Consider the following 13,693-nt stretch of genomic DNA (forward strand, 5'->3'; position numbering starts at 1 on the left):
GATTTGATGCAAAAAAAAAAAAAAAAGAGTGATTAGGCATATTTTATGTCACATGGTTCTTGGTTCAAGGATGTTTGTAAGTTCTACATCTTTTCTGGAACATTTAAAGTTGCAAATCATAGAAACTTCTTTGAAAGCAAGCTAATCTTCACACTATTTACCGTCAAAACTACGCACGGTAACCCATCTGGTAATTTAATTTAGGCTTCTTTTCTCCTATCAACAAATAAAATACTAGGATATTTGCATTTATTAGTATGATGGGAATAAATGAAAGCTTTACTTACTTCTAAATCCTACCTGTGAATGTAGAATGTTGTGAAAACAGATTATTTGAGAGACAGAAAACAGACAACAGAATCTTATCAGAAAACAGAATATTCATATTCTTAAGTTCTCATCAGTTTGAAAAAAAAAATATTATGGCTCTTGAATAAACTCTAATCTCTCCTTTAATTCCGGCAATGAATCAAATTTAGCACGTAATTCTATCGAGTTCCACATTGTGTATCCTTTCCAGAAATACGCTTTAGTTTTGCTCAATTTAGTATTTAACCAGCCGGGTTTAGAACTTGTATTCATCACTACGTTTCGAAATTAATCGGGAGAAAATGAACTAAATACAACAGTGTGTCATATTTATGTGATATCGTTAATGAAAATATCACGAAAACTGTCATTTGTCAGTAATGTTAATGAACTTGAATCACATATAAAATACATTCAAGTTTTCAGAATGCAAGCACATTATAACAGAATCACCGAAGTACAAGAAAACGGACGCCAATTTGGCGGCGCCAAAAGGTGATTCCTAACGATTGAGCTATAATACAATGGGTCGTATGTTTCAGTATGTTTATTTCGTAAGGATCATATTATATGCCTCCTTTACGAATTTCAATATGCATCGGTTTTAGCTAGGGCTGGAGCAGAAATCAAACAATCACCGTCTCTTCTGTACAAAATTGGACTGTTTGATTTTTAAGCTATTACTTTTTGCAGTGCAGGTTAATGGCACTCTGAGAACAATGTTTCTGCACCTTATTTTACACATCATGTTTGTTTTGTCTTAAGGCTTTCAGTACAAAGCATCTTACGGGACTACTATCGCTCTTGAAGATTACTTAAAGTTTGTCTCACAATTTAGTTGTTGAAAAATATAAGACCTGAAGTAGACAGTTGGATGAAGACAAGGGCGCTCCAAATTTAAATTTTTCGGAGGAAGGAAGTTCTCGATTTATCAACCAAAATGCCAAGTTTTACTAAAGGAAAAAAAAAAAGTACATTTAACATACATATCTGCTTCTAATAAGAGACGGCATTGGTGAAATGAGAGATTAACCGCTCTAGTTATCTAATGACTCACTAGATAGCGGCACTTAAACCCACATTAGCAAAAAATTGTTTGTAGCAGCGCCATCTATTGAGTAACTAGAAAACTAGAACAAAATCACACTAATACCGAAGATACTCCAATAAGAGAAGTTCAATATTGTAATATTGTCTCTAAATTTTTCGTAAAGTCAGAAAAAAAACTTTCGAAACAAAAAGTTTTTTGAGAGGTCACAGTGGTTTTTCATCGGTTGTTCTTGGGTGATGGTTGAAGAACGTGTAACAAAACCCCTTTCCTTCCTCTTTTTTTCTAGCAACTAATTTAAAACACATCGCTCATCGCTGGCAATAGTGGTACATCTCAAAAAGCTGACAAACCTAAAATTATTGATTTAAAATCTTAATTTAATTTTTTTTTTTTTTTTTTTGCCAAAACTCGCACAAAGGTATTTTACGCATGTGGTGCGTGAACGTGGTGACATATTAACGATGAGATCATAACTGGCAAATCATTGAATTTCAAAATCATGAAGAAATTTTTCAAACTGTAATTGTACACTACTAATTAAGACTATAAAAACTAACCCGTAAACATAGCATTATAAATGTATTTGTGATTAAATCAGTCAAAAGCTATATTGCATTAAATCTTCATTTTCTTCACTCCTGTTTTTTTTTTTGATTTCAAGAGGTGCCACTATTGTAACTAGTGACGTGAGCGACATGAAAGCGAACTATAAAATTTATAGAGCAATCAGTTGCAATAAATAATAAAACAATAAAAATACTGAAAATTTGATGAAGTATGGGCATTTAAAGCAATCAATTTTTCACTGCGCCTGTGCGAAAGATTACTGTATATAACTTTCAAAATTTCGTGACTAAGTATATGTGGCAGCTTATAAAAAAATCCAGCTGACAAACATAAAAACTTAAAAAGGTACCGACGACCTAAAGAGCCTTATTTCAATGATTTTCGGACAGGCGTCAAATCGAAAGGGATCGTTTATAAATTGTCAACACTTGCTTGCAATCATTCAGTGCTGTTACTCTGTGATTTGTGATAAAAACAGATTATTTGTGAACAATCCCTTATGATTCATAGCGTTCTCGAGAATCGTTTCTCAAGAGGGAAATGAAAACTTTTGACTGCAGTAAAAAATTAAAATACATAATAAAGAATACAAAGAAATTAGGCACATTTTATTTTTCATTTTAAAATTTTGTTATTTGTATATGAAAAATCACAATAAAAAATAAAACAGTACACACAAAAGACTATATTTGTGCAGAATTTTTTTTTATACAGAAATCGGTAATTTCTTCTTCTAAAAGTCCTTCGTTGCTGCTGCTGACGACGCATCCTCTTGAAATGACGAAACACGAGAGATAAGCGAATACATTTTATTTAAATAACTCGAACACAACTATATGTACAAACGTTTTGCTACAAGAGCGTCGTTCTGGTATCGACTGCGCTATGATTAAGCTATCATACAAGTCGCCAGTGGTTTTCAAATTTATTGCTTGTGGTATTTTATAACATTGGTTGCGAGGCGGTTGTTTTCAAGATAGGAATAACCCCGTAGCAGTTCAAAAGAAATTAATGAGTGTGCTTTTTGAATAATATTGAAAGTGGATAATACAACAAAAATACCTTTATGAAATCAGTTCTAAGAAATACGAAATGCAAAACGAACCCAACACAGGTAATACACACTTTTATTTATTTAGTTTTTCTGCACGAAATTGAACCAGATGAAAGTATAAAGTGGTCAACGTGTTAAGTTACCTTTTTTCAAGGGGGGGGGGAGGGGTGAACGATAATTTTGACTGGAAGAACACACTGTTATAATAAAAAGAGATAACAACGTATAATTGTACAAAAGTTGCAAATTACTGCATACACGTGTTTCGGAGTTACAAGGTCATTGCAAGCAGTAATCTGCAATTTTTGTGCAATTATATGTTATTTCTTATTTTTACTTTTTAAGCACAAAGCTATTTCTGGTTTTAACATTGTTATATTTTAAACATGTTTTGTTGATTTTTTCGGAAGAAAAACTCCCCTCTTAGCTAAAAGAGAAATAAAAAAACTTTTAACTGAAAGAGCTAAGAAGAAGCTTCTCTTTCAGCTAAGAGCAAACGCGAAGTTCTTCTTTCAGCTAAAAGAGCTTTGGAAAAACTCCTTTTTTAACTAAAAGCTAAAAAGAGGCTTTTTTTCCAGCTAAACGAGCTGTGAAAAAACGTTTCTCTTAGCTCAAAGAGCTAGAAAGAAGCTGCTTCCTAAAAGAACACCTACTGGTACTGTAACATCTTCCGGATGGTTTATATTTTTCACAGTATTCGTGCTCGAGTCTAAAACTGCAGACGGCTTCAAAACTATTACTTGCTTTCAAAAAAAAAAAAAATGTGCATTTACCAACGTTAGTTTCACTTTATCTTTAATATTGAAAATATTAAAAACATACAGGTAGTCCATGAAGTATGTGTCTAAAAAATGCATGAAACTCTCTTTTTTTTACAATTTAGTAAGAAAACGTATTTTGAGTACAAATACTCTGTCATCCACATTTTTCTTGCAGAGACTCATTGATATTTTCATACATTATATTTTCAGCGAACTAAACCACCGTACATTCGTTTATGATTATTTCAAGACAGTACAGTTAGTACAGTTGGTAGTGAACTAGCTTAAACATTTCTACTTTAACTATGTAAATTGACATTATTGTAATATGACTGTTAAGTTAAAAAAATACATTTAAAAAGAAATGTATTAAGTATATGTTTATTGTACTTTTTATTTGTCGAATTTCGTAAGTTTGATATTCATGTAAATTGGTGTACATAATTACTAGAAAAATATTTTTTTGAATCTTTTTTGAGTACTATTACCTTGTCAAGATAATTTGAGTCTTAGTTTTGGTACCCAGTATCGAAAAAAATCGTAATTAAAAACTTTTTATGAATAGATTTCATACGTATTGGGAAAAGTATAAAGCTCTTTTTTTTTAAATAAAAGTTTTCGTTCTGGTAATGTCAAAGCTATATTTTTTAGTTTTGCGCTTTTCTCAGGGTATTTTCTGTTGCTTTTGTGACGTATTTTTTATATAGCTAATCTATACAACTGATGAGGGTCATTCCTCTCTTGAAAATCCTTAAAAGTGAGATCAAAACAGTTCTTTATTAGAGTAAAAAGTCGTGAAACATAGACTACATATAATAATTTGATATTGAAAAATACAGAATGAATGCAAAAATAATAAGATTACACCGTATGTGTATTGCAGTGAAAAGAAATCAATGCGATGAAGGCACAAATCTTCAAAATGCATTTCACAGTTAATACAGATTCCTTCGGAGGAGTAGAGTTATAGAACTTGCAACTCCCAAACACGTAACATGTAACTTCATTGAAGTTTTATGCCTTGAGACATTGAATTTCAGAAACTACAGTTGGTGCAAAAGGTCATCCCAAAGGTCATCCAAAGGTTGGTGGATCCTTACGCATCATTTGTCCAAGCAATATTTTAATAAAAAACACAACATTAATAAAACGTTTTGGACATCACAAAAATGGCACAAGTTTGCATAGCTTTGCATGAAAGTTGTAATATTTTCTTACAAAAAAGGTGTTTTTTGTTTGGAAACAAATATGATCCACTTTGTCTTTCTACTGATAGAACGTCATAGTATATTGTTCTACGTAAAAATGATTATTACAACGCACATTTTTAATTTGCAATACATAATTCTAATTTATTTCTAGCGACACAATGCAATACCTAGAAAGAAAACTGAAGTCTTATATTATACTTTTAGATAGAACTGTTTATATTGCGCATCTATCGTGTACTAGCTGTAGTATTAGACGGGAACTTAAATCGCTTCGTTTAGAATGATCATGGTATGCCTCACATGCAATAAGCAACAATTTCGTTAAAAAGAGAGAGAGAGAGAGAAAAATTAATATAAAATAATTTTTTTCCAAAAATTTTCTAGCTATGAAGTATCTAAAATAAGTAGAAAATAACAATTACTTGAAACAGAAAAATGAATTAAATTTATTCAAACCGGAGGTACTTTTATTTATACGATTAGATCTTTAATAAGATTAATTTTTCTTGAAGTTTAATTTGATGAATTTTGTCGTATTATGTTAAAATTACAATATGTAATGCTGCAAAATTTTACTAATTACAAAATTACGTGAAACATTAACACCTTCAAAGTACTAAATTGCTGTTTAAAGTATAGGTTATCATACTATTCGATTTTGAATGAAATTGAAAAAAGAAAAAAGATAGATTTATTTGCAAATTAACCATTACTTTTAAAGTTATGATTTCTTTAATAGGCATTCCTTTAATAATTATATTTTGTTTGCACAAACCAGCTCGTGCAAACAAATTGCGACGGATGAATGTTTTTAACCTTCCAAGCGGCGGCCATTTTTTTCTAGAATTTCTTATTCGTGTCACCACCGAAATACCAGGTGGACCCATAAAGAGTCAGTCTTTTCTCAAACGAATTTTACCCCCCTCGTAATCCGCAGTGGGTGGGGAGTTCCTTCTGCTTCATTAGGGACGCGTGACACTGAGCGACAGCCTACCTGCTCATCAAAGCTAGTACAAAAGAGAATCTTTGGAATGTAGTTTCCTGCCTAGTTGCAACTTAAAACCTGTTAGTTCAACAAAAAAGGGGACATAATATGGATCTTATTTGAAAGCATAAGGATAATTCCTTTTTCTTCTAAATTAGAAAGTATATCTCCTAAATAATGAGACAAGGGAACACATATTTTGACGCAACATTTTATTGAACTGATCGTTCATATATTTATGTATTGAGAACAAATTCAAACATGACTAATTTCTGTTCATTAGGTTTATTTATACGATATAAGTGACTTTTTTTTAACTTTAATATCTTTAACTAGACTTAAACTGGCTTAAATTAAAAACATTTGATGACTAACTTCTCTGAAATACCTCAAACAATTGACAAAAGAATAATATTCAATAGTTATTTTTAATAAATCAAGGTTTTTTTTTTTGTTTTTTTTTGTTCCATTTAGAAAGTTTCCAATTTTCGACTGTTTTGAGTAACTTTTTGTCTAATAGTCTCTTTGAAAAGATCAGAAATGTCTTTTTATACTGTCCTGTCCTGGATAATACTCTTATCTTAATACCGGCACTCTTTTAACTTTATTCCATACACTTCACTAGTATCTTCAAAATGATCAGAAAATTGGTCTAAAAAATTGTGTGAGGAACCACACTACATACTCACATAATATGTAATGTCTCGGCAGCTTTGTTATGAGCTAGCGCGATTAATTTTTAAGGCCTTCAAATGCCTTTTTACACCATACGTTTTTAAAAACTTAATTTATATATATATATATATATATATATATATATAGTCTTAATATATAAGCTTAATTCAAACGTTGTGAAACTTCGTTTTTTTTACGCAGCTAGAAGTTTTTAGAAAAATATTCATGTTAGTTTTCAATCGTAAACAAGCTAAATTGCAGAAAACAAAAACCATCACATTATAAACAAAATGTTTTCATTCGGGCGATAAGTGAAATAATATTGCGATAAGTGATGTTAAAAATGAAAAAATAGTAATAAGAGCAGCAGGCACGTGTTTCGGCATTCTAAAGAGCCTATTCTTTAATCAAGTAAACAGAGCCAGAGACCGAATAATGCGTATGAAAATTTTAGTACTTTATAATCAAACATCGGTTCAATGACAGATAAAGGATAATTGTTTGATTTTGTTTTCTAAGTATGGTTTCTTCCAATCATGCCTTCTTTCTACACATAGAATGTCTTCATTCAATACTTTAGTTAGACCATTTCAAATTTAAATGAATGCTTCTGCTACAATGAAATGGATGCTTGGGGAAAGTTGTTCCCTATCAAATTATTGTAAGCAAATCAATAAGTGACAGAGCAGGTCCTTGCGATTCTTTTAAATGCACCAGAATACAGGAAAAAAAATGACAGGAAACGGGGCATTGTGATCAGTTCAATAGAAAATGTGCATGTGATTCAGGCTTACAACTTGAGTGCTGATAAGTTACTATTGATGGATTAGGTTCTATGCATCTACTTTTGTCATGGGTTGTAGAAACATTCAACTGATAACAAACTATGCATTCGGGTAACTATAAGTAGGAGAGGAGGTAAGATTTAATTTCGTTCACCGATTATCAGCGTTGACTAAGTTTCTTTCTGCCTATTCTTCTGTGATATGTTTCGATATTTTTTCAAAAAAAAAAAGTCTTTTTCAAGATTAAGTGCTTCTTAATTGCACTTTATTAGTTTAATACACTGCTAATAATATTCCACTCTGCTGGTTTGAGCAAACAACTCTGCTGCTATCGAAATTCGTGATTATGAAAAATGTCTCGTGAATTCAAGACACCAAAATTCAAATGAATGTTGGATGCTGTGTGGTTTTGAATATTTTATTATTAACGTCGCTCATTCTTTACAGCATATAAATAATTTATTTCTTGATGCTAATAATAATATGGTGCAACATTTTACGATTCAATAGTGTTCTTTTCATGAATAAATGGAAATTCGAAAAACATAGATTGAAATGTTTATAAAAGTATAATTTCTCAAACGCAGAATTTTTCAAACGCCCTCACTTCAATCATTGATTAGGAAAATATTACTTTATCAGAAACCAGTTTTAGTTCATTTTTAGCTCTTTTTTTTTTTTTTTTTTTTGTCTTTAAAATTGATACTTGACATATAAAGTAATATACGCCTCTTGTAAACATTTCGATTTTTAAGTCAGTAACATTTTAAATTTTTTTCTAAACATCATTTTTTTCACGTCTGACCCATGCTGTTGAAAAAAAAAATAATAAACTGACTCGCATCGAAAAGAAATGATTAGTCTTTAGGTACCAATTAGGTCCAGAAATCATTCTAAAATGATTAAGAAAAATTCCATCGAATCTTTAACTATATGATGTTTTCAATATATGCATAAGATATGTATCTTTCGTATATTTAAGGCCTTTGTTTTTAATCTGCTTAAATTTCCAGTTTTAGTTTTTCATTATTATTAATATTGTTATTATTTCAGAACTACTAGTTATAGAATTAGATTCTAATTATAGACTGAAAATGTAAGTTGTTTATCGCAAAATGATACATAGCCAAGCCCAGTTACCCCCAAAACTTCGGTTAAAGAAATAAACTGAGAGAATATTATATGTGACGGAAGAGTTGTACCTGACACCTAAGATTGTATAATTGTGTATGTATATATATTCCTCTCCCCTCCCCCACCCCCTTTAATACACATTCAAGTTTTATGATGCCTATTTTCCTAATTGAATAACGTTTTATTTAAATACACTTGCGTATGTTTCAAATAAAATAACAAAATAACGTTAAAAATACTTAACAGAGTCATTCATTGTAGTGATATTTTGATAGAAGCTACATTGGGTCCCATCAACGCCAGACAGCAACACGCCTCCCATTCAAATTGAAGGAGAGTCTACCACACCTCCTATTACACGGTAGAGTGACTTAAGGGGGAAGCGAAAAATGCGGCTACGAATATATTCGTAGCTTGCCGTTTTCAGTACGAAAATGTTTCCGAACATATTCGTAGCCTGCCGCTTTTAATATAAAAATAATTCCGAATATATTCGGGCTCGCCGCCAGGAGGGTTAAAGTTATTCAATAGTTTCCTCGCTAATGAATGAGCAATAAATAATTTTTGTGATGTAAAGTTGCGAAGAATTGAAACTTTTTGAGCAATCAGTATATTGAGCATTGAGTATTGTTCAGGAAAATGTCACAAGCTTGAAATAAAATTTTACTGGGTTGAAAATGAATCAGTCATCATATTTTAAAGTTAGTGCAGAAAGTAAATTTAACAATTTTCGAGAGTAAAGTAACAAAAACTTGCACTTATATGAATCTATAAACTTATTATTTAGATACTTCTAACAAGAACATTTCATATTTTTTTGTTATTTTTGAGGCTTGTTTGTTAAAAAAAATGTATTTTAATATGATGTTCAGTGTTTATGAACGCCAAATAATGCGATAGCAGCGCCAGATATACCGCCGAATTTTAACGTTACACAACCTCAACATTAAGGGTATCAAGATGGCGGATGGGTCAGTTAAGGTAACGATACATATGTTGGCCTATTTTATAACAAACAGCTCTATTTATAATACAGCTGTACATTTGATTCCTTGACAAAAGATAGACGAACCTTATGTGTTGTTTAATAATATAAAAATATTTGTTACACCAAACTAACCCATTTTTTCACAATAAAATTGCTTGGAACTTTTGAAAACTGGCACTACATTTGAGTTTTAAACTAGTCATTCAGTTGTAATCATATTAAAGCGATTTATAGTATCGAATACTACATTTAAAACAAAACTATCACAAATAACAAAAAATATCATTGCTCAATTATCTACATATTTGATTTAGATACTCATTAACTTCCAAAATTTCAAATTTACTGAAATAAATATCATACTAAATGATTCTCTGTTTGTAAAACCTTAGAGTAGGAAATCGAATATTATCTGACAAGGAGGTGCATAAATTACTGCCACTCGCGGAGCACGAGATTTGTGGGGTTATTGGTTATTCGAATCAGTTTATATTTATCAGTTGGCATAACTTTTCACTCGTACTTTTAAAACCTTTTTATTAATTAACATTTTGTAACAAAAGGAGCAACCTAATATAGGAGCAACAAAAAGTTTTATCTCTCGTATACCTTTATAATTTGCAGACGACGATTTAATAACTTTAGTACTTAACTGTTCCTTTACATCACACACTTAGGACGATTTCATTCCACATCAGTAGAGACTCGTTAGGAAATGAGCTTGTAAAATACTGAAAGAATTCTTTTCCGTTGAAAAATCTTGATTTCATCTGGCACAATAAATTTATATCACTTTTACCTCTGCTCCTACAAAATTTGTGCAACAAGTTTTTATACAACGAAAATGTTGCTACAACTTACTTCAAGGAGAAGATGATTTATCACTTGAGATTACTTTTATACACCAGAGTCGGATTATTTACAATTATCGTTATTTTGTGATAAAATACCTATTCGAATTTCACTTGATTTTATCAAACAACTTCGTATGTTGAAGGTGTGAAAATAATAAATGAACTATTTCTTTGAGGCCTAGCAAAAATATTAGGGCAAAACCACCAGTAATTGATACTGCAGTTGTAGCTGACATTTATAAAGAAGAAAATAAACTAACACAATAGAAACACATGCGCCAAAAGATCAGCTAACAATGAGCTGAAAGGCAAACATTGCAAATTTAAGCACCATTTTATAACTTCATTAATTTTTTTACAATTTTATAATTTGTCTTGTTAATTGTTTTTTTTTCTTTGTAAGTGCCAACTGCCACCTGCGTTCACAAAAAGGATAGACTAGAAGTAAATAAAGAAATACGGCCTAAACCACGCGTCAAGCGTGGATCAAATCAGCGCCAAGCAGACGGCAGATGTTGGCGTGCTTCTTTATTGCAGAGAAAATCTCCAAAAGTGGCAAACATTCTGGCAACCCATTTATTTCTTTCGGTCTATCTTTTTGCAGAGCAGAGTATAGTGCACTGTCAACTACTGGTGGTATTACTGTACAGATAACCCTTTCATAGGGCCAGAATTTCGATTAGCATCTATATGGCATCGTTTCGCAAAAACCATGAAAACCACTGGGCAAGTTCCACTTCAAAAAGTCTCGTATCCACTTTGTCAAACCTCGAACAGGTGACGCTCGGGTAAGTCTTAAATATGTTCAAATGTACAACAGGCACGGATGAATGTACAAACAAATCGGTATCAGGATGTAGTCCTACTTCTTGTAATTCGTGTCTCGCCACTTGCTCAAGTCCAGTCGGGGGATGTCGTCTGTGCCGCAGTCTAGCCTTGGATTCCTGAAGAATAATTTTTGAGAATGTAAATAGAAGCAGTTCAGAACACAGTTTTGGTTGATTTATTGGTAATTTTGATTTTTATGGAGCAAGGGCCTTAAAAGACTACATTACGCTGAACGCAACAGAAACACATACATAACAAAACAAAGACGAGGTTAACACAAAGATATAAGGACAAAAACTAAATGAAAGACAAAGCCAATCTCCCGAAGGAAGGAGAGGAATTTACTCAATTTTGAAGATTTGAATATTTTCTATTAAAACTCCAATTAAGTTCATGTGGTGTCTCACTTTTATGCCATATACTAGCGTTTACATTTAAAAATGTGAGTTGCTTAAGCAATTTATTATGATAATGTTATTAATGTAAAGGGCAGATCCAGCTTCTGGTTTTGGAGGGTTCATTTCTGGAAAGGGGACATAAGGCTTTTTTTTTTTTTTTGAGTTTAAACAGAGTCTATTACTTTTATACAACAGAGTCGAACTTTAAGTTCCGAAAATGCAGTTTAAGGCTGTCTTTGGTCTTTTAAAGGACGGAGGGGGGGAGGGGGGGTCCAAGACTTCCTCTCGATCCGAACGTGGATAATGTTACCCGTACGTTTTGACAGTGGCGACAAGGGGGAAAGTTGCAAAATAACTCAAGACGGAATTTTTTTTAAGTGGGAGGAAAGTGTCCCGAATTTACTATTCAATTAAAGTAAAAGGCTAGAATAAAACCCCATTTACTTAAAAAACAATAGGAAAAAAAACGTATTTTCAATACAAAGTGTTCAAAAAAAATTATGATGTTTTTTAAGAAACAAAATCAGTAATTATTTTTATAAATTACGAATGCTTTATTTTTTATCATCACGTCATCATTTCGATTTGAGCTTGAAAAATTAATTACAAAAAAAAAAAACTAATTCGAAATTTGAAAAACAAAACCCCAAGTGCAAGCCACCAGGGCTCCACTCGGTAGGAGACCCCATAGCACCTACAGCCTTGTAATTTTGTACAAAATTTCAAGGCTGTCGGTGCTATGAGGGGTCTTGGACGCAGACCCGCCACACACTTCCTTTCAGAATTTCTTTGACCTTACTTTTTTTAATATAAAGAGATAACATTACGAAGTTTTTGTCACTTTCCCCTCCCATTTTTCATCAAAACGAAAATTAGACTGTTGAAATGTGTGATAGAGGAATTACAACTGAGCAACTTACGTGTGTGGATCTGCCATCGCCATGGCATTATATTGAACTGTTAGCATTTCATCTGCATTATCACACAAGATTCGTGCCAGACGCACCTTGCGAATTTCTTGAAGTTGTTCTGTGGGAAAGAGAATCAACACAAAGTCAATTTTCGAAAAATTAAAAATGCAATTTAATATTATCTTTCAATTGTGCATACTTATTTAGAGTTACACACAAAATACGTTTACACAAATTCTGACCGTAATACATTATGAAACAGGTTTTAAACTACCATGTAGTTTCTCCCGTTTTAATATGGAAATGCACCAACGTAAAATGAAAGTTGAAATGACGACTTTATCCGAGCTATCATCGCAGAGTGATTTTTGTTCAGTTGTTGCGACTCAGAGACGCCATCTGTTAAGAAACTAGATAAGTAAATCAGGAGATGGCCTGCTACACTAATATTTATTATTTTTCTTGTTTTAAGCCAACAACATAAAATTTAAAATTAGATAAAAAGTACTCCCTAGGCATAAGATAAAAATGAATCCTTCTCTTCCTTTTATTACCAAATAATTATAAAATAGACAGAAATTTAACAATGAAGTTAAAAAAAAATAATAATTTTTTTCCTGTTTCCAAGAATGAAATGGTTTATTCGTACTCAAATGTTGACAAAAACTGAGTGATTAAAGTATACTTTTCACAATGTATTGTTAGAGAACATCAGAAAATGAATAAGTAAAAAAATTCTTTAGCTTCAGCAAATTGTTAAATATTTCGCTAAATAAAAAATGTTTCTTAGAGACCTGTGGTGTGTTTAACGAGAATTGATTGCAAAAGTACATATAAAGATTTGCTGCTTTATCGCCAACAATTGTCACTTTTACAGTATTTTCCCTTAATGGGCAAACTGCTCGTATTTTGACGGAGAAGATTAGTCGGCATATATGCCTTCGATATTGCATACATTTTTTCATTATGCACAACTATTGGCGGATGCCATTACTACGGGAGTTTTGACGTCCAGTTTCCCTATCAGATGGAGGGAACTGAGCTCTATTCGATGCAAAACTGCATTAGAAGTTGAATTTTGCCGAGAGCAGTCCAAGCCAAACGAGTATTTGAGGGATTTTTTACACGTCACATAATCATGCGACATGGACGCTAACGATTTTCTGCACATTGAAAATCCAC

At 32.0% G+C, this 13,693-nt stretch overlaps 1 protein-coding gene across 1 annotated transcript in view; it reads right to left on the reverse strand.

The window, feature by feature from the left end:
* Positions 1-11,236: 11,236 nt before the first annotated feature.
* The window catches only part of LOC129230238 (peroxidase-like), a 101,313-nt gene continuing 98,856 nt past the window's right edge, over positions 11,237-13,693 (reverse strand). The window contains exons 15-16 of the mRNA XM_054864639.1: positions 12,521-12,629; positions 11,237-11,318 (exon numbers count right to left, since the gene is read on the reverse strand). Coding sequence (XP_054720614.1) covers positions 11,237-11,318; positions 12,521-12,629 — 191 coding nt within the window. The remainder of the gene's footprint in view (positions 11,319-12,520; positions 12,630-13,693) is intronic.

The sequence above is a fragment of the Uloborus diversus genome, chromosome 9 (assembly GCF_026930045.1).
Source record: "Uloborus diversus isolate 005 chromosome 9, Udiv.v.3.1, whole genome shotgun sequence".
Classification (NCBI taxonomy): Eukaryota; Metazoa; Arthropoda; class Arachnida; order Araneae; family Uloboridae; genus Uloborus; species Uloborus diversus.